At 32.6% G+C, this 20,876-nt stretch overlaps 3 protein-coding genes and 1 non-coding gene across 5 annotated transcripts; 3 read left to right on the forward strand and 1 right to left on the reverse strand.

The window, feature by feature from the left end:
- Window positions 1-205: 205 nt before the first annotated feature.
- On the forward strand, window positions 206-10,522 carry LOC124446663 (ubiquitin carboxyl-terminal hydrolase 2-like). The gene is made up of 12 exons (XM_046997510.1): window positions 206-898; window positions 2,076-2,126; window positions 2,442-2,559; window positions 2,633-2,747; window positions 2,935-3,060; window positions 8,068-8,132; window positions 8,202-8,305; window positions 8,390-8,485; window positions 8,606-8,684; window positions 8,902-9,024; window positions 9,187-9,313; window positions 10,296-10,522. Exons 2-12 carry the CDS (start codon window positions 2,079-2,081, stop codon window positions 10,372-10,374), a joined length of 1,080 nt encoding a protein of 359 aa, XP_046853466.1. The 5' UTR covers window positions 206-898; window positions 2,076-2,078; the 3' UTR covers window positions 10,375-10,522.
- A 3,797-nt stretch (window positions 10,523-14,319) lies between these two features.
- LOC124446454 (protein FAM47A-like) lies at window positions 14,320-17,784 on the forward strand. 2 transcript variants are annotated; one of them, XM_046997310.1, is made up of 13 exons: window positions 14,320-14,729; window positions 14,968-15,124; window positions 15,243-15,358; window positions 15,443-15,554; window positions 15,707-15,775; window positions 15,862-15,927; window positions 16,007-16,038; window positions 16,164-16,272; window positions 16,386-16,439; window positions 16,534-16,602; window positions 16,682-16,810; window positions 16,878-17,042; window positions 17,157-17,784. In XM_046997310.1, the coding sequence occupies exons 1-13, from the start codon at window positions 14,662-14,664 to the stop codon at window positions 17,346-17,348; spliced, it is 1,338 nt and encodes a 445-aa protein (XP_046853266.1). In that variant the 5' UTR covers window positions 14,320-14,661; the 3' UTR covers window positions 17,349-17,784. The 2 variants fall into 2 exon arrangements, with proteins under 2 accessions (XP_046853266.1, XP_046853267.1); XM_046997311.1 differs by having other exon boundaries at window positions 15,862-15,906.
- Trnar-ucu lies at window positions 14,326-14,399 on the forward strand. The gene has a single exon. It is a non-coding gene; the product is annotated as a tRNA-Arg (tRNA).
- LOC124446455 (inositol phosphorylceramide synthase catalytic subunit aur1-like) lies at window positions 17,588-20,110 on the reverse strand. The gene is made up of 4 exons (XM_046997312.1): window positions 20,054-20,110; window positions 19,566-19,752; window positions 19,389-19,460; window positions 17,588-18,581 (listed from the first exon to the last, which is right to left on the reverse strand). The coding sequence occupies exons 2-4, from the start codon at window positions 19,626-19,628 to the stop codon at window positions 17,748-17,750; spliced, it is 969 nt and encodes a 322-aa protein (XP_046853268.1). The 5' UTR covers window positions 19,629-19,752; window positions 20,054-20,110; the 3' UTR covers window positions 17,588-17,747.
- Between the last annotated feature and the right edge of the window lie 766 nt (window positions 20,111-20,876).

The raw sequence follows: 20,876 nt of genomic DNA on the forward strand, positions 1-20,876 counted from the left end.
TCTTTGTTCAGTTCATTCTTGGTTTAATTTGTGTTAGAAGAAACAAGAACATTTACATAGTAGCCATCAACAAAAATCCAACAAGTTTTTACCAAGTTAGGTTTTTGTGGTTTGTTTGATAACGATGACAACAGTTTATCATATTCAACCGTGTCACGTGACGAACCAAAACAAATTATCAAACCGACTTGCTTTCTGTTTTTTTAATGCTTGGATAATTCATCATTCTTTTTGCTTTGCTAATGAATTGTAGCATGTTTTGAACTTTTTCAAAGTGGATTATGTACAACTATTACAATGAGTACGCTCCGGTTTCAGACATAAATTTTCGGAGAGGATATACAAGCTCTAGTTCTGGAAAAGGACCTTCAAATTATAGAAAAACGTCCATAGAAAGAGACAAATGTGTATTGCCCAGCTGTAATTTTGAGAAAACAAATACAATGGGTAATGAACTTAGAAGGGAAGATCTTCTTCGTTTAACAAGAAATCAACATTATCAAACAGCGCGTGCCGTCATGGAAGGATTGAGAAATTTGAATTTGGAGTTGCATCGTCAGCTTCCTCGAAGTTTCCTGTCGATTCTGCTGACGATTCTAGTTTAAAAAATAACGATATTACATTCCGGCGTAATTCATCCGATAGCGGTTATAACAGTTCAGGAAAAGCTTGTGAATCTCGAAATGGAATTCGTGAACTTTCAAACGATTTTCAGCGTATAAAATTGAACGATAACAAACTGTGTTCAAATTCAACTTATAAAAGCAAGAATAATGGCCAATTGGGTTATAGAGAAGAACAGTTTGTCGCTGTAAGGTCGAACAGAAAGACCAGTTTGAGCTTGGATATTTCAAAACCTTCTTATGTGTATGATCGATCAAAACAGAGTAGAAATTCAGTATGTAACTATTTGCTATTTTGTTGGCTTCATTAATATTGAATGTTTAAGCAACACCTTTTCATCTACATATTTTTGACTTTACTGAGTATGGATTACAGCTCAAGACTCATATAATATCACTCTATTTTTACCTTTCCAAAAAACTACTTCTTGAAAATTATTTATTTCTCAAAATTCCTAGAAAAAATGATTGAAGGCCATTTTTGAAAGTTCATCTCTTGCATGGTCATTTGTCAATGTAGTTTCTATGTATCAAAATTCTTACTAGTATAATAAAAGTAAATGTCAACTTGACATAAGAGAAGAATGTTTGCCTACATATATAGTACACATTTTAATACATTAAATACTTATATGTCAGTGGCAAAGCCAGTGCACACTTTTTCTCCAACGTACAATGCAAAATTTTCAGGAAATCATCATTGGTTACTTTCAGTGTTCGAATTAACGGTGTGCAATGTGCAATTTGCACATCGTTTCAGCTAAAATGAGAACAATTGCACATCACTTTTTCAAACGATGTGCAAAAATCAGCAGTTTTAATGAAAAACACTGTCTTAAATCATATGAATTTGTTTACGTTTTAGCAATTAGCGCTATGTAATAATTAACGTAATATCGATTTGATTATGCCTGTAAATAAACACTTTTGTCAAAAAAATTGCACATCGTTTTTTCTGAACTAATTTGCACACTGGTTACTTTGGAAAATTAATTCCATTCATTGTCTTCAAAAATATTACCCAAAAATATTGGCAATGCTGGAGATAGAATATTTGCAATGTTTAAGCTATCCTTGCTACTGATATATCTTATATCAAAACATATTATGTTTTAATGTAAATGAGAAATTCAAAATAATCTTCATATAATCTCCAGACAATAGTCATATAGTACAATTAAATTTAGGAAAGTACAAAAGAGCTCAAAAAATCATTCGAAAGAAATGATTTTTATTTTACAATTGTCTAATAACTTTAGCTTAAGTTGTTAATGGTGACATTATATGTAAAATAATTATTTTCACACATCATGTGGCTCAATGAATTTAACAGTTTCATAAAAGTTGTTGACAGCTTGCTTTATATTGTTAAAAATTGCAAAAATATCAAGTGTGTGACTTTTTACCTTATGTATATACATGACTAATGCAATGCCATATTTTATATTTAAGCCAATGAATGGAAGTGATGGTCTGGTTGGATTGCAAAACTTAGGAAATACTGTAAGTTTGACAACAACATTCATGAATATTTACTGTTGATACTAAAATGTGGATAAATGGTTCAAAAGAGTATGGATTGTTGGGTGCGTGATTAAAAAATACTCTTTGGCAATTGTGATTCTAACTTATCTTTCGTTTGTATGTTTTAATTATGTTTTGGTTTGAATATGAATGTTCATGTAAAATTGAATTTTCAGTAAAGTCATTGCTTGGTTTTCGACTGTGCAGGCAATAAAGTAAATGTCAATTTTCCTATTGTTAATTTATATTTATATTTACTCACAAGGAAATAACAATGTTATATTATGTTTTTAGTGCTTCATGAATTCAATATTGCAATGTTTAAGTCATTGTGAGCCTCTAAGAGATAAAATGTTAGCCGGCACATTGCAACATAACTATCGCAGTAAAATGAAAGGAAACCTATACTCAGGTATTCATTATTTATAATGAAAAATGTTTCAAAACATCTATGAGAATTAATTTAAAATTTTGTCCTTTTTCAGCCTTTGCTGATTTAATCAAAGCCATGTGGTCAAGAAATAGACTATCAACTACTGTGTCACCTCATGGTTTTAAAATGCAGATTCAACGATTCTCCCCACGATTTGTTGGCTATGAGTACGTTTGTTTAATTATGTATTTTCTTTTTATATGTTAAATAATTGACATTTGGGTATTGCTAATGTTGAGAGTGTTTTTGTCAATTTTTATTACTTTTTATAATTAGGTCATATTAAATCGGTCGCAACAGTATGCATTTATGAAAAAAGTATAGTGTAAAAAAGTGATTAAATCTATTCTATAGACAACAAGATTCCCAAGAATTTCTACGTTTTCTTCTCGAAGGTCTAAATGAAGATCTCAACCAAGCTACAAGCTCTTGCAGACGATTTAGTTCAAATGCCCAATCTTCTGATTTGGAAAAGTTAAGGTAAGTTAAAAGGAAAGAATAACTTTGATTGTAAATGTAACGTTGACAGTAAAGTATAACATTGACAGTAAAGTATAAAGTTGACAGTAAATTATAAAGTTGACAGTAAAGTATAACGTTAACAGTAAAGTATAACGTTGACAGTAAAGTATAACGTTGACAGTAAAGTATAACATTGACAGTAAAGTATAACGTTGACAGTAAAGTATAAAGTTGACAGTAAAGTATAACGTTGACAGTAAAGTATAACGTTGACAGTAAAGTATAAAGTTGACAGTAAAGTATAAAGTTGACAGTAAAGTATAACGTTGACAGTAAAGTATAACGTTGACAGTAAAGTATAACGTTGACAGTAAAGTATAACGTTGACAGTAAAGTATAACGTTGACAGTAAAGTGTAACGTTGACAGTAAAGTATAACGTTGACAGTGAAGTATAGCGTTGACAGTAAAGTATAACGTTGACAGTAAAGTAGCGTAGCCTGGGGCAAAGTGCGACACTTTTTCACATTTTTGGATATATCTCGGTTGGGAAAAACTTATTTAACTCAAAGATTGGCACAATAAATCTCAAGGCCCTTCTGATATAAATAATGGATGAAAAAACGTTCAAATATAATAAGTATCGTTTCAGTATTCCATAATATCCGACAAGTCGAAGTGTCTCACTTTCCCCATTACCTGGGGCAAAGTGCGACACTTAGCTAGGACCTTTTAATAGGTAATAGGGCACCGGAGGAGAAAAATTTGAGAAAACATCTGAAAAATATATAAACTTTATTTGTACAAACAAATCTAAGATAAAAGATTAATTAATCTATAGAAAGCTTAAGCTAAAATGTAAGTGTTCAAAATGTAAATGTTTAAAAGTCAAAACAACTAATCTAATCACACAAGAAACAAATTTCGTCTGATGTGCACTCCTCGTGAACCCAAGCAGTGCAATTAGTACAAACAATCCAATCAGTTTCACTTTCTTTCCAATTCCACTGCAGACAGGGCAGATCCAGTCTGAACTATCATTCTCACATTCAGTCAGAACAGGTCTTGCAATATTCTTTTCCTTTGGTTTTCTTTTATTCTTTACCTTTGTGTTCTTTGCCTTGCCTTTTCTCTGATTTGTTTTTAAACTCTTCTGTGCCTGTTGTTCTTTCTCACTTTTTAGTTTTCTTTTATATGGGGAGCTTGTTATAATTTCAGATACCTCGCCACGGCGACTTCTTTTGAAACAAAGTTTAGGAGTTGCCAAAATATCCTCAAATGATGTTGAGGATTGTGGGGATTGTGTTCTTGGGGTTGGTGATTTTGGGGTGGATGATCTTGGACTGGCGCCAAAATCAGCACCAAGTGGAGAAGAAACAGGATATGTAGCAGGTGCCAAACTTTGTGTTGGAGGTGTTGCTGCTCTTGTGGTAACACTTTCATTCAAGTAAAGACATTCATCATGGCTTTCATTATCTCTAGCTTCTGGCATGTTCACCTCAATTTCATCCACACTGTTTGCAACCTCTCCACTTGTAGCAGAGGAAGTGGTAACCAACAAACATGGATCCTCCATATATTCGTGCTCTGGTACTACATCTGGATTGAATGGAACAATTCCACTTGTGCGAAAACCAGAGACAGCATTTTCCATGGTAGCAGATTTGACATAAGCTTCATTGAAAAGCTCTCCCAAATTCGGTTTGGATTCTTGACCAGGGTGATTTCTCATCCACTTCTGACAAGCATTATTATAATGTGTTTTAGTGGCTTGAAAAAGATCTATCCAGAGGTTGCAGCTTGTGAGTTGTATGGGGGCCAATGACAAAGAAACAATCCATTATCTCTGGCAAGATCAATTAATTGAAGACTTTTGTATGGGTCTTGTGCCCATCAAAATCATCAGAGCAGGGTTTCTTTTGTGCAATTGGTATACTTAATGAAATGCCTTGTATATTGCAGAAATAGCTCGGTGTTGATCCAACCATTATCAGAGACTCCTTGCAAAGTTCCAACTGGTGCATGATCAGTGAGAGAATCTTTCTTATTTTTCCTTTTAAAGATCATCATGGGTGGAATGTAGTGGCCAGTACCACTTGCCGCACAAAGAACAGTTGTGGTAATTCCCTTTTCACCACTAGTTACTGAGGAAACACAATGTTTTCCTTTTTTTGCGACCACCTTCACCGGTTTGTGAACACTGGTAATTCCACTCTCATCACAATTATAAATTCTGTGGGGTTGAAAATTGTGCTCAGTTAGAAGTTTCTCAAGATTACTGAAATATGTCCTCACAGCAGTCCTGTTCAGCCCATATACTCGATTTAAAGCAACACCTTGTGGTTTCGTAAAGACAGGTCTGGATTTCTTTTTAAAACCCTCGGACAAAATCTTCCCAAAGTTTCTTTTCTTTGAGAAAGGATTTGGAATCTTATTTTGTCACAGAATTCATAAACTATTACCCTAAGGTCCATAATAGTTAGTCGAAAAATGCATTATCCATATCTGTAATGTATTTGGCCAGCTGCTTCTCCTGGTCTTTGGACAAAACAGTGGAATCTTCCAAGCTTATTGTGGCACATGGTATCAATGTTATCATCAGTACTCTGTTTATCCAACTTCTTCAATCTTCTATTCAATGTGTCCTTTGGAACACCAAAGTCCTGGCTGCTTGTCTAAGGGGCATTTCATTCTTGATGACACTTTTATTGCCTCTTTCATATTACTCTCACTCCAGGACCCGTGGTCTGTCTTTCGAACATAATTCTAACCATGGCTCTGCTAAAAATTAAACTAGACTTTAGATTTCAAATACATATTCTATTATAGTGAAGTCAACTGAGCTTATAGTCACTTAAAACAAACAATGCATACACAGAAACGCAAAAAAGAAGCCAGATACATAATATCTTTTGATCACTTTTAAATATGGCGACTGTCTCACTTTGCCCCAAAGTAGTGCGGTTTTGATAAACTCAAATATGAATGTTGTCGTAGAAACTTTTTTGAAAAACGATGATTCAGTTCAAGGAACGACATCCAAACCGCAAGACTATGGAGAAATTACCAGCATTTGCCATGTATTGAATAAAATTTTTCAACATACCTGTTAACTCAACAAAACTTTATCGAGCACAATTTGAATTCACTCGTGAATTGACTTCACGAGATGGCCGCCATGCTTTCTCCGTTTGTAAATTTCTGCGATGTTTCACTTTTCTTACATGACACAGATGACAGAGAAGCTGCTGACTGACTCTTAAGCTGCAGCTTAGTTTAACGGCTCAGATATTTAATAATCATTGGCAAATGTCGCACTTTGCCCCGGTGTCGCACTTTGCCCCAGGCTACGCTATAACGTTGACAGTAAAGTATAACGTTGACAGTAAAGTATAACGTTAACAGTAAAGTATAAAGTTGACAGTAAAGTATAACATTGACAGTAAAGTATAAAGTTGACAGTAAAGTATAACATTGACAGTAAAGTATAACGTTGACAGTAAAGTATAACATTGACAGTAAAGTATAACGTTGACAGTAAAGTATAACGTTGACAGTAAAGTATAACATTGACAGTAAAGTATAACGTTGACAGTAAAGTATAAAGTTGACAGTAAAGTATAACATTGACAGTAAAGTATAACGTTGACAGTAAAGTATAACGTTGACAGAAAGTATAACGTTAACAGTAAAGTATAAAGTTGACAGTAAAGTATAACATTGACAGTAAAGTATAACGTTGACAGTAAAGTATAACATTGACAGTAAAGTATAACGTTGACAGTAAAGTATAAAGTTGACAGTAAAGTATAACATTGACAGTAAAGTATAACGTTGACAGTAAAGTATAACGTTGACAGTAAAGTATAACATTGACAGTAAAGTATAACGTTAACAGTAAAGTATAAAGTTGACAGTAAAGTATAACGTTGACAGTAAAGTATAACGTTGACAGTAAAGTATAACGTTGACAGTAAAGTATAACATTGACAGTAAAGTATAACGTTGACAGTAAAGTATAAAGTTTAAATATAACATTGACAGTAAAGTATAACGTTGACAGTAAAGTATAACGTTGACAGTAAATATAACATTGACAGTAAAGTATAACGTTAACAGTAAAGTATAAAGTTGACAGTAAAGTATAACGTTGACAGTAAAGTATAACGTTGACAGTAAAGTATAAAGTTGACAGTAAAGTATAATGTTGACAGTAAAGTATAACATTGACAGTAAAGTGTAACGTTGACAGTAAAGTATAAAGTTGACAGTGAAGTATAGCGTTGACAGTAAAGTATAACGTTGACAGTAAAGTATAACGTTGACAGTAAAGTATAACGTTGACAGTAAAGTATAACGTTAACAGTAAAGTATAAAGTTGACAGTAAAGTATAACATTGACAGTAAAGTATAACGTTGACAGTAAAGTATAACATTGACAGTAAAGTATAACGTTGACAGTAAAGTATAACGTTGACAGTAAAGTATAACATTGACAGTAAAGTATAACGTTGACAGTAAAGTATAAAGTTGACAGTAAAGTATAACATTGACAGTAAAGTATAACATTGACAGTAAAGTATAAAGTTGACAGTAAAGTATAACATTGACAGTAAAGTATAACATTGACAGTAAAGTATAACATTGACAGTAAAGTATAAAGTTGACAGTAAAGTATAACATTGACAGTAAAGTATAACATTGACAGTAAAGTATAACGTTGACAGTAAAGTATAAAGTTGACAAAGTATAACATTGACAGTAAAGTATAACGTTGACAGTAAAGTATAACGTTGACAGTAAAGTATAACATTGACAGTAAAGTATAACGTTAACAGTAAAGTATAAAGTTGACAGTAAAGTATAACGTTGACAGTAAAGTATAACGTTGACAGTAAAGTATAAAGTTGACAGTAAAGTATAATGTTGACAGTAAAGTATAACGTTGACAGTAAAGTATAACGTTGACAGTAAAGTATAACGTTAAAAGCACATTTTAAAATGTACAAAAATTTTTTCCTTTCAGTGAAAAAGATTTGTCTGACCTCATGTGGGAGCATTATAAATCAAGGGATAACAGCTTAGTTACAGGTAATTTAATCAATCAGAAAGTTATTGATATAAGCTGTGTTAAATTTAATCTTTATTTTAATTGTTTAGATTTGTTTTGCGGTCAAATTAAGAGCACACTTACTTGTTCCAGATGTAATAACAGATCTATAACTTATGATCCATTTTGGGACCTTTCTTTGTCTATACCGAGGGTTTGTTTTGTATTGTGTTCACTGATATTTATTTTGTTCGTTAATTGTTTACTGATTTTTGAAAATTTTCTTTGTTATAACTAGACTTTTTCAAGTAAATATGTCGATTCTTCCGTTTCGTTGAATGATTGTTTGATTCTTTTCACAAAGAAAGAGGATCTTGACGGCGATGAAAAACCAGTTAGTAAACATGAAAAACCAGTTAGTAAACATGAATATTGTGAGATTTTTGCTAGCAGCATATTTCAGGTAAATTGTCTTCTTCATAATTCCCAACATTCACTTTTACGTCTTCTTTAGAAATGCGAAAAGTGTAAAACAAGACAGAAATGTCAAAAGCAAATAAAGATTCATCGTTTTCCCAGAATATTAGTAATTCGTATCCTTTTAAAGGGTTTTCAAGACCAAATTCGGAGCTAAACATTTTTCCTCATGATGAAACCGAATTTAGCCAGTATCCACGTTTGATGAATTCTATTTTGGCCCATTTTATTCTTAAAAAGAAGATGTCCGATTTGTCAATGTTCTTAGTCATCTGTTCTGTTGGAAAACAAATTTACAACTACAAAAGACCTTAACTTACTCCAACATTCCAGATTTGAAAAGGTTTTCTGGTTTTGGGTTTCGATCAAAACTTCAAACAGACGTAAAATTCCCGTTAATGAACTTGGATATGTCCGACTTTGCTTCAAAATATTCAGACGAAGTGTCGTCAAAGGGTAAATATTTATTGTTTACTATCCTGAATAACCTAGAGTTAGACATGTGGCATTCACTATAGGACAAGGGAAAATGGAGAAAATAACATAGAAATTGAAATTTGAATCACTTAGCTATTTGCATTAAGTTATATACTAATGAACATCTTGACATCTTTTTAGAGTGCCCTAAGATAAAGTACAACTTATTTGCCGTTTCCAATCACAGTGGCAGTGCATTTGGTGGTCACTATACTGCATACTGCAAGCATCCTCAGTCAAAAGAGTGGCATAATTTTAATGACACCAGGTAAGGGTTCAGTAAATTTTTGTATCTATTTATATAAATAGGAGTTTTGTTTATTTGAATCTCCGTAATTACAGTGCTCGATGCTTAGAGCAGAGCATGAATATTGATAGAAGAAGAAAATGCACAAACACTATGTATTTAATATTAAATTTTAATATTAAATTTTAATATTATCCCTGAAGAGTAAGAAATCACGAAACAGGCTTCTCGGGATGAAATTGTAGTTTTTGTGTATTTTCTTCTTCTATGTATATATATATATATATATATATATACAAAGTGTATTACAATGTGCCCTCCCGGCTATCACCATAGTAAAATGGTGACTTCTGCACTTGGGACACAGGACGTACGGTTACACATTGTATGGATTGTATTGTAGAGTCACCACAGTGCTCAAAGCTATGCTCAAACCCAAACGTCTCCATATGAGACTCTCTACACAATCCATACAAAATAAATATATATATACAAATGTATAAACATGTGCCCTCCCGGCTATCACCATATTGCAATGGTGACTCTTGCACTTTGGACACAGGATGTACGGTTGGGACACAGGATTTACGGTTGAGACACAGTATGTACGGTTGAGACACAGGATGTACGGTTGAGACACAGGATGTACGGTTGAGACACAGGATGTACTGTTGAGACACAGGATGTACGGTTGAGACACAGGATGTACGGTTGAGACACAGGATGTACAGTTGAGACACAGGATGTACGGTTGAGACACAGGATGTATATATATATACAATAATAAAATAAATTACGATTCTTATACAATTACAATTTTATTTTATATACATATAACTGTGCGTATAGAATAATTAAAGTTTCTCCGGATTTTTATATATAAGAGCTATTTGGAATTATTGATTTGAAAGTGTGATGATTTAAATCAACTTTCCTTTTCAAGTTTAAGGTTATTGTTTTGTTGGTCTTATTTTTCTTTTTTTTTTCTTCATAATTTTATTAGGGTGAGCGCTTTATCTTCCTCGTATGTTCGTGGACCTCAAGCTTATGTCCTGTTCTATGAAAGATCTGAAACTGCTTAACCTACTTCACTAAACTTCCGAACATTTTTTAGTGTCTTTTAATAATATATATTTAAAGTTTTAAATTTGTATATAAAACGACTTGCTAGTCTACGTGAATATTGATTAATACATAAGAAATTTTATTTAAAATATATTCTTAATTGTACAAATTGACTACATTTACTATACATGACAAAATAAGGTAGACACAAAGGATACACACATATGTTCACACAAAGAAAGACACTCGATTTTTTTAAATATTGTCTATGTGACGCGTCTTTCATGAAATAACGACTTTTTCAAATGTCTTTCATGTCGTTTACCATGATCTATCAGACAAAGTCTTTGTTACAAAAATTCGTGAACTATCCTCTTGGTTTGGAAATGCGTGAAGTATTGTCTATGGTACAAAAATACGTGAACTATAGTCTTTCGTATGAAAATGCGTGAAATATAGTCTTTGGCATGAAAATGTTTGAAAATCATGAACTATAGTCTTTGTCATGAAAATGTGTGAAAATCATGAACTATAGTCTTTGGCATGAAAATGTGTGAAAACCATGAACTATAGTCTTTGGCATAAAAATTTGTGAAAATGAGGAACTATAGTCTTTGGCATGAAAATGTTTGAAAATCATGAACTATAGTCTTTGGCATGAAAATGTTTGAAAATCATGAACTATAGTCTTTTGCATAAAAATTCGTGAACTATAGTCTGTTGCATAAAAATTCGTGTACTATAGTCTTTTGAATGAAAATTCGTGATCTATAGTCTTTTGCATGAAAATTTGTGAACTATAGTCTTTTGCAATAAAATTCGTAAACTATAGTCTATTTTAAGAAAACTCGTGGATTATAGTCTTTTGCATGTAAATTCGTGAACTTTAGTCTTTAGCATGAAAATTCGTGAACTATAGTCTTTTGCACGAAAATTTGTGAGCTATAGTCTTTTTTTATGAAAATTCGTGAACTATAGTCTTTTGCACAAAAATTCGTGGTCTATAGTCTTTTATATGAAAATTCGTGATCTATAGTCTTTTGTATGAAAATTCGTGTACTATAGTCTTTTGAATGAAAATTCGTGATCTATACTCTTTTGCATGAAAATTTGTGAACTATAGTATTTTGCATCAAAAATCGTGAACTATTGTCTTTTGCAAAAATTCGTGGACTATAGTCTCTTTTGCATCAAAATTCGTGAACTATTGCCTTTTGCAATAAAATTCGTAAACTATAGTCTATTTTAAGAAAACTCGTGGATTATAGTCTTTTGCATGTAAATTCGTGAACTTTAGTCTTTAGCATGAAAATTCATGAACTATAGTCTTTTGCACAAAATTTGTGAGCTATAGTCTTTTGCATGAAAATTCGTGAACTATAGTGTTTTGCATGAAAATTCGTGATCTATAGTCTTTTACATGAAAATTCGTGAACTATAGTCTTTTGTACAAAAATACGTGAACTATTGTTTTTGTCGTAAAAATACCTGAACTATAGTCTTTTTTATGAAAATTCGTGAACTATAGTCTTTGCACAAAAATTCGTGGTCTATAGTCTTTTATATGAAAATTCGTGATCTATAGTCTTTTGTATGAAAATTCGTGATCTATAGTCTTTTGTATGAAAATTCGTGATCTATAGTCTTTTGCACAAAAATTCGTGGTCTATAGTCTTTTATATGAAAATTCGTGATCTATAGTCTTTTGCACAAAAATTCGTGATCTATTGTCTTTTGCATGAAAATTCGTGAACAATAGTCTTTTGCATGAAAATTCGTGATCTATAGTCTTTTGCATGAAAATTCGTGATCTATAGTCTTTCGCACAAAAATTCGTGAACTATAGTCTTTTTTTATGAAAATTCGTGATCTATTGTCTTTTGCATGAAAATTCGTGAACTATAGTCTTTTGCATGAAAATTCGTGAACAATAGTCATTTGCATGAAAATTCGTGAACTATAGTCTTTTGCATGAAAATCGTGAACTATTGTCTCTTGCAAGAAAATTCGTGGACTATACTATATTTTAAGAAAATTCGTGATCTATAGTCTTTTGCATAGAAATTCGTGATCTATAGTCTTTTCCATGAAAATTGGTGTACTATAGTCTTTTGAATGAAAATTCGTGATCTATAGTCATTTGCATGAAAATTAGTGTACTACAGTCTTTTATGTGAAAATTCGTGTACTATAGTCTTTGCATGAAAATTCGTGATCTATAGTGTTTTGCATGAAAATTCGTGATCTATAGTCTTTTGCATGAAAATCATGAACTATAGTCTTTGGCATGAAAATGTGTGAAAATCATGAACTATATTCTTTTGCATGAAAATGTGTGAAAATCATGAACTATAGTCTTTGGCCTGAAAATGTTTGAAAATCATGAACTATAGTCTTTTGCATGAAAATTCGTGAATGATACTCTTTTGCATGAAAATTCGTGATCTATAGTCTTTTGTTTTAAAATTCCTGAACTATTGCCTTTTACACGGAAATTCGTGAACTATTGCCTTTTACACGGAAATTCGTGATCTATAGTCTTTTGCATGAAAATTCGTGAAAATCATGAACTATAGTCTTTGGCATGAAAATGTGTGAAAATCATGAACTATAGTCTTTGGCATGAAAATGTTTGAAAATCATGAACTATAGTCTTTGGTATAAAAATTTGTGAAAATGAGGAACTATAGTCTTTGGCATGAAAATGTTTGAAAATCATGAATTATAGTCTTTGGCATGAAAATGTGTGAAAATCATGAACTATAGTCTTTTATAAAAATTTGTGAAAATGAGGAACTATAGTCTTTGGCATGAAAATGTTTGAAAATCATGAACTATAGTCTTTGGCATGAAAATGTGTGAAAATCATGAACTATAGTCTTTGTCATGAAAAAATTTGAAAATCATGAACTATAGTCTTCGGCATAAAAATTTGTGAAAATGAGGAACTATAGTCCTTGGCATGTAAATGTGTGAAAATCATGAACTATAGTCTTCGTCATGAAAATGTGTGAAAATCATGAACTATAGTCTTTGGCATGAAAATGTTTGAAAATCATGAACTATAGTCTTTGGCATAAAAATTTGTGAAAATTCGTGATCTGTAGTCTTTTGCATGAAAAGTCGTGAACAATAGTCTTTTGCATGAAAATTCGTGATCTATAGTCTTTTGCATGAAAATTCGTGATCTATAGTCTTTTGCATCAAAATTCGTGTACTATAGTCTTTTGTATGAAAATTCGTGATCTATAGTCTTTTGCATCAAAATTCGTGTCTTTTGTATGAAAATTCGTGATCTATAGTCTTTTGCACGAAAATTTGTGAGCTATAGTCTTTTGCATGAAAATTTGTGAACTATAGTGTTTTGCATGAAAATTCGTTAACTCTAGTCTGTTCGATGAAAATTCGTGAAATATAGTCTTTGGTACAAAAATACGTGAACTATTGTTTTTGTTGTAAAAATACCTGAACTATAGTCTTTTTTATGAAAATTCGTGAACTAAAATCTTTTGCACGAAAACTCGTAAACTATAGTCTTTAAAACGAAAATTCGTGAACTATAGTCTTTTGCTTGAAAGTTCGTGAACTATCGTCTTTGGTACAGAAATACGTAAACTATAGTCTTTTGTATGAAAATGCGTGAACTATAGTCTTTCGTACAAAAATACATGAATTATAGTCTTTGTGTGAAAAAGTGTGAAAATTTTGGAAGATGCATGAATTATAGTCTTTGTTCAAAAAATTGTTAAAATTAGTAAAAATGCGTAATTAATAGTCTTTGTGAAAAAATTGTGTTAAAATATCTGAAGTGTAGTCTTTGGTACAAAAATGCTTTAATTTTAGTGGTGGATTAAATGATTTCTTTGACTAGATAACTTAATGATTACATCCTCTATTATACTGTTGATATGCATTTTGTAAAAAATTCTAGTTTTTAAATTGCATGTAAATACAACGTACGTAGGAATACCCCCGTGGCGCAATGGATCAGCGCGTTGGACTTCTAATTCAAAGGTTGTGGGTTCGAGTCCCATCGGGGGTGCCTATTCTTTTTGGCTTTTAATCTATATTTTGCAGGTTGTAAAGAATATAAAAGGTAAAGATAAGATGAGAAAATAGACCAATTTCAACATTGTTATCTTTCTGTCGAAGAAAGTGACTTCAAAACGAATATAAATTTTTGTTATTGATTTCTTGTTGAAGCCTGGCACTAGTAAAGAAAAACAAATTTTCATCAAATTTTCAAAATTAAAAGTTATTTCTATGGAAACAATGTTAACAAACTTTCTTTACTAATACTTGAAATGTCTCATAAGTATGACCTGTTGCTTATAAACTCAGATGGAAACTCTGAGAAGAAGAAAATACCATGGTAGGATGATACAAAATATATAAGAAAGTAAAATCTAAGGATTCATATCTTGTTTTCTTGATATTCAGTGAGTAGTGTGTATGGCAATGTCGGTATTGATTCGCCACTTGTAACTTCAATATCTTTGAAGTACACCTAACATTACTAACTCTATCTGCATAACTTTTTCTTCGAAATTGTCTACATAAAGTAAAGTGGAGCAATCTGGCAAAAGATCAACTTTTTTCCAAATACCTAGGTACCGAGAAAGACTTAAAACAAAATATATAAACCCCAAAAAAGCCAAACAGTGTTCAGGTTGTATGGTTGGTTCATCGTGGAGATTTATTAAGTCAGGTTTAGATGATTTTCGTTGTGGAATGCCACCGAATGCTGCTGATAAAATGGTTTTGGGAGTGAGTATTCCCTTTAATTATTGCAAGTGATTTGTTTGCATCCATCTTGTGTGTTTTTGTGCACTGTTTAAATTTAATGTGGTAGCAAGTTAAACTTAGATTTTGTTGATTTACACAGGGATACACAGGCATTTCTCCTAATGTGAACAATGTTACGGCAAATGAAACACAAGAAGATAATAGTCTTTTTTGTCAGAAAAAGAGGTTTACCAAAAATGAAGTTATTTACTCAAAGTGAGTTGTCAACCTCTTCAGAATTATAATTGTTGGAAATACCTTTTGACAAGTTATGCTGCTGTATTATGTACTTGTAACTAGAATGCTACCAATGCAGCAAAGGAAGCATGAAAATGTGGAAGATATCGAGTTTAGTCTTCTTCAACATCATTTAGCATTATTTCCTCATCTTGAAGAGTCAGTACCACCAGAGGTATCTTTTAGCAATATTATTAATTCCTCTATGTACCTATATGTGTAATAACTTCTCATTGTGTTTTAACTCGTTAATTCTTAGGACCATTGCCAAGTAGTTAATCAATTCATTTACTTAGTTGCTCCATGTGTACAAAATTTTAAATCAAGGTTTTTGAAGACGTGGTTGACATTTTGGATCCAGAATTGCAACTGGAGAGTGAAGATGGAACAGATCTGGTAGCATCCTTAAACTGATTTTGAAGAAACTTTTGCCATGAAATTTAAAGAGATGTACAAAGTTCACCATTTTATAATTCTTGTAGGATTATCACTACATTGTTCAAGAGCCAGATGAAAACAATGCAAAGGTATCCTTTGATCAAGCACAGGTATCTACAATATCTTACTCTCCCAATTTTATCTTAATTAGAAACTTCAGAAAATCAAATATCACCATTCTTTTCTTAGTCACTTTCACCAACAGATACAGATAGGAAAAGGTTTGAAAATTTTATGTTTCCTGTTGTCTTGATACATGCAACTTTTTTTAAATCTATCATGAAATGGTACGCTTGTTGCATGCTCAAATTTATGATGCCTTACTAAATACCTATTACATTGCTAGTGCACAAGATGTTGGAAAAAATCGTTATAAATGGCTCCCCAAGAAAGATGACAATTTAAAGGAGGAAAAAGGCAAATTAATGAAAAAGAAAATTGACACAACAAGTTTGGTATAAATATTTCACCTAAACATACATCAATTTTCTGATGACTTAGCACTTTTAATTTCATAAATTTTTATACTGTTCATTGTGACAGAGTTAACAATGTTTTTTTTTTTTAGAATGATAAAATGCAAAACGTTACTAAGGAATTTTGCACTTGGGTTGAAAATTTGGTATATATATAAAAAAACTTTGCATATAAATATCAACAAGTTAAATGTTTATAAAAATTTACATGTCTAAATTCATTTTTGGATAAATTTTCAGGGAGGTGAAACAAATAATATTGAAGAATCAACTGTGATGAGCTTGTTTGCTAGTGGATACGAAACTAAGGTTTTATTTAGGACATATCATTCTTTTCAGAATGTTTTCTTCTCTTCACTACATAGCAAATGCTAACATTTCAATTTAGCCCACTTTATCTGTTCCGATCCATGTTGTGGAGTTAACGAATGTTCCCCCTGAATTACGAGTGAATGCTAGCACGTCTGCAGCCTCGCCTTTTCAACCAAACGTGGATTTCAAAGAACCTGAAATGCTGGTGATTATACAATGTTTACTGATGATTTTCAGTTCTTTCAAAAATAATGAGTTCGACCGTATCTTAGAAACACCAAACATACACGCCAAGTTGGGTTAAGGTGAAATATGGAGCTTGGTACTTAAATCCTAAAACTTGGAAAAAGCATAAAGAAGGAGAACCGACGCAAGCTCCTCAAACTGAAAGGCAGGAAAACATTGTGTCGGAAGCTAAGGCTGAGAGCAAAAAACTGGTATTATATAATTTGAACGGCAATGCTGTTGAAAGCATATTTACGTGTATTTATCCTGGTCAACATTTGTAAGTTTGTGTCGAAATTAAGTTAACTTTCCGATCCATTATTTAGGATAAGGAATTGTTAGCTCTACATGGTGCTCGTGCTTTCAAAGGTTTCGTTGACAAAAAAGGTAGTCGTAAGCCTGAATTCCTGTCTGTGGTTGAAAAACTTCAAGAAGAAATTGGAAAAACGAACTTTATAACTCCAGTTGGACAATCTAACGTAATGCCATCCGTAGCTGTTGTAAATCCAGGAGTTTAAATCAATTTGATGTATAAACCTTCTGCGTTTTCTTTTTCCACTTCGGCCAAAATTTAGAAACTTTTCTTTAGGAAAATTAATTGCGTTGTTTAAAAAGTAAAAAGTTCTTTCATCAAATTCAAGACGTTTAAAACAACGCAACCACGTCGATTTTAGGGAGCTAACCCCAAGAACTAAAACAACATACGTCACACTTTTTGAAAAACATCAACCTTGAAAAATAACAGCAAAAGAAAATATTGCAATGATAGAAATTTTGTAAATAGAATGGTATGAAATTTAGGTGACTATAATTATTTTCATTCTTGTTTTTGTGATTGAAAGATACTTTTAGTTTGGCTGGTATGAAGCAAAGAGTTTGTGTTGTGAATCTTTGTGCATATGTATAACAACATAAACCTAAACTTGCAGTAAATTTGAGTAGCTATCTCTTCTACTTTTTGAATTGTTTTCAAATGGACTCCAGATCCCAGCAAAAAATCTCACTGCAAACACCATTATAATAGCGCCAAGTGCATCAACACCATAATGATGATTGGAATAAAGTGCCGCCCAAGTTATCCATAACACATGAATCTTAGCAAAACGTTCACTGATCCATGGATCACATACAAGCACTATAGTTGGCCATGCCACATGTAGTGAAGGAAATGCTCCAAATTTGATAGGTGAAGCTGAGTATAGTTTATGAAACAATGGAAAGCCTAATACAGCATCAAGTCTGTGAAAACCAGCCTCATTATAACCAGCCTTCAATTCTGCACCTTGTGGATTAAACACAACACTGTCCATGTACCATGGTGGAGCAGTAGGAAAAACAAACTGAATGAAGACACCAACAAAATTACACCATCCAGCAATCCACATATAAAAGAACAATGTTGATCGTCTTCGTTTATCCACAAGTTTATGCAACACCATTAGGGCAGGTAATGGAAAATGAATCAAATAAGGAATGGCAGCTAAAATGTCAAAAACTGGATTGGCAAACTTAGCCAACACTTGATGAGGAAAGCAGCGAAAGATCAATAGTTCCAATGATGGACAAAAGCTCATGTTTGGCCGAGGCACCAGAGTAAGCCCAATTAACTGGCGAATCAATTTGTAATTCGAGAACAGTAACAAATACATCAAATATGGCGAGAAAGCCAAGAATGCGCTTCGAAATGGAACTTTAGAAATGGTTTGTTTCACTTGATATGGAAATCCTTGAGCCCAATTATAGAGTTCAGCCTAAATAAAGTTAATGAAAATTGATAACCTCCAAGATTTAAAAACAATAATCTCTTTAAAATCTTATTAATTGTTATGCCAAAATGTTATGACTAAATTGGAGACAAGTTTGATGTTACAACAATTGCAAAAGTTAATGATGTTATTGCTATGTACCCCATATTTCACCAGTTTTTTCTTCATTTAAAGTGAAACAGTTTGCAGGCTTGCATATAAGCACTGTATCAGTTCATAAATCTTAGAAAAGAACTTGTCAAAACATGCTTAAGTTTGAAACATGATGTGCGAATCTGATACACGAGAATTTAAATATTTTGGCAAATGTGACGATAAACCAACCATCAAATAAATAAAAAAGGAAACTACTGATTAGAGAGGTGTTGGTGAGATATAAAATTACAAGGCTATGCAAGGTGAGATGTTTTATGTTGTAAAAAAACAAAAGCCACATAAAATGTCACGTGAAGTGTTAAGTTATGAAAAAACGTTTGAGACTGCATAGAAAAATAAAGATGTCTAAAGTTGTATTTATTCTGTCAAACCATGAACCATTCCTTCCAATGTACACAAAACTTGAGATATTACAGTAAGAACAAAATTCTTTTATCTTAAATGTTGCGAATGAAAACTATTCTTTCTAGAACTCAAGTGTAAAAAGTTACGACACAGTACACATAAAGTCATTATAGCTTTTTAGTTTAAACTATTATAAACAATAGTATGTGAGTAGTTTCAATGTTAAACCGTTTTAGACCGACACTTGCAATTTACTTTATAATATCTAAATAATTTATGGTAAGCTTTTACCTTTTTGGCTTCTGAATAAAACTCTACTGCCTCTCGAACCGAACAAGCAAATCTATTCCACGACTCAATTATCTGAAATCATCATAACGTTAACTTTGTTAAAATGTGAATTTTTCAAAAACATGGTCGTCAAGTATTGTATGTGTACACACAGCACAAGCAAATTGAAATACTTACTCGTCCTTTCTTGCCATGAAGCTCACGTTGTTTGTCCTCAAGTTTCGCAAAAATTGTCTCCATCTACACTACCCAAATGATCCGATTTACCAGGTTTAAACGCTTAACTGAGCACTTCGAAATGCGATAGTTTTTATTCAAAAGCAGCTGGCAGTGACACAGACCAAACATAAACTGCTGAAGTCGGCTAAAGTTGTCAAAAAATCCAACAAAAAATTCGTAAGGTACAAGTTCAATTTTGCTGAGAGACGATATCGACTTGTGATCAAATTTTTCAAAGAGATTATTCAAGTTTTAACGACGGCTATCAAGTTCTTCCTCAAATTTACAACAACACGATTCGTGACACAAACACGTTTACATCACCAAAGTAAAGTCGTTTTTTTATATATAACTTAAAAATATATATGAAAATAGTAAATTTATTACACTAAATCAGCAGACTGTCAATGAATTTCACCAAAATGTGCACTTGACAGAACGCTTACCTCTCAAGGCGGAGCCATAAGCTACAAACATTTTAAGTTTCAACGGAAGCAAAAGACAAAGGAAACGCCATGAACAGACCGGGGGGGGAGGTGTAGGATTACTCAATCCAGAAAGTTACATCCATTTTACGTCTCGGGTTAGTAAAATAAAACAAGACGCCTATCAGGCGCTCACAAGGGCCACTCAAAGACCGGTGTCCGGTTATATTTACGTATTAAAATAGTTGTCGAATAGCACAACGAAATTCACAGCAATGCGACATGTTAATCATGCTTCATTTTACTAATCCAATGATCTGTAACAGGGGTCTCCAAACTGCGGGCCAGATGCGGCCCGTCGGGCCTCTCAATCCGGCCCGCAGAGGCACTTAAGAAAAAATAATATAAACAAAATAAACTTTGTGCAGAAAGTTCACGTTATGTCGCAAGCCAACTAGCAAGAGTGGCTTACGTCAATTTTTGTCCCAACTTTATACTTCCGTTTCAAGCACATTGCGAAATTTAAAAAGCTGAAGGATGACGTGGAAATTTTTTATATTCTTCGACCCTCAACATGCTGGATGAAAGATCATGTGGCCTTTCTGGCTGTAAAGTTTGGAGACCCCTGATCTATAATATCAACTGATCATACACATTACAGTCTTAGAAAGACTTTCATTGGTTCATAAACTTTGTGTCAGTCACGCGTGAACACTCGGTATGGATTTACCTTTGGCAAGAGTAAGAAATTCATTGAATATTTGCACTGAAGTAAAATATTTCGTTGTAATACGGTATAGAAAAAATTGCTGATTTACTCTGAATCAATCGATTTCAGTTCATT

This window comes from Xenia sp. Carnegie-2017, unplaced genomic scaffold (assembly GCF_021976095.1).
Source record: "Xenia sp. Carnegie-2017 unplaced genomic scaffold, XeniaSp_v1 HiC_scaffold_22, whole genome shotgun sequence".
Taxonomy (NCBI): domain Eukaryota; kingdom Metazoa; phylum Cnidaria; class Anthozoa; order Malacalcyonacea; family Xeniidae; genus Xenia; species Xenia sp. Carnegie-2017.

Excerpts from the sequence above, each read along its gene's own strand:
- LOC124446663 (XM_046997510.1), top strand. The coding sequence starts at position 2,079 with ATGAATGGAAGTGATGGTCTGGTTGGATTGCAAAACTTAGGAAATACT. Across the intron at positions 2,127-2,441 it reads TGCAAAACTTAGGAAATACT|TGCTTCATGAATTCAATATT; the intron begins GTAAGTTTGACA and ends TTATGTTTTTAG. Across the intron at positions 8,133-8,201 it reads GGATAACAGCTTAGTTACAG|ATTTGTTTTGCGGTCAAATT; the intron begins GTAATTTAATCA and ends TTAATTGTTTAG.
- LOC124446454 (XM_046997310.1), top strand. The coding sequence starts at position 14,662 with ATGTCTCATAAGTATGACCTGTTGCTTATAAACTCAGATGGAAACTCT. Across the intron at positions 15,359-15,442 it reads AATGAAGTTATTTACTCAAA|AATGCTACCAATGCAGCAAA; the intron begins GTGAGTTGTCAA and ends ACTTGTAACTAG. Across the intron at positions 17,043-17,156 it reads AGGCTGAGAGCAAAAAACTG|GATAAGGAATTGTTAGCTCT; the intron begins GTATTATATAAT and ends TCCATTATTTAG.
- LOC124446455 (XM_046997312.1), bottom strand. The coding sequence starts at position 19,628 with ATGGAGACAATTTTTGCGAAACTTGAGGACAAACAACGTGAGCTTCAT. Across the intron at positions 19,461-19,565 it reads TTCATGGCAAGAAAGGACGA|ATAATTGAGTCGTGGAATAG; the intron begins GTAAGTATTTCA and ends TGATGATTTCAG. Across the intron at positions 18,582-19,388 it reads TTTATTCAGAAGCCAAAAAG|GCTGAACTCTATAATTGGGC; the intron begins GTAAAAGCTTAC and ends AACTTTATTTAG.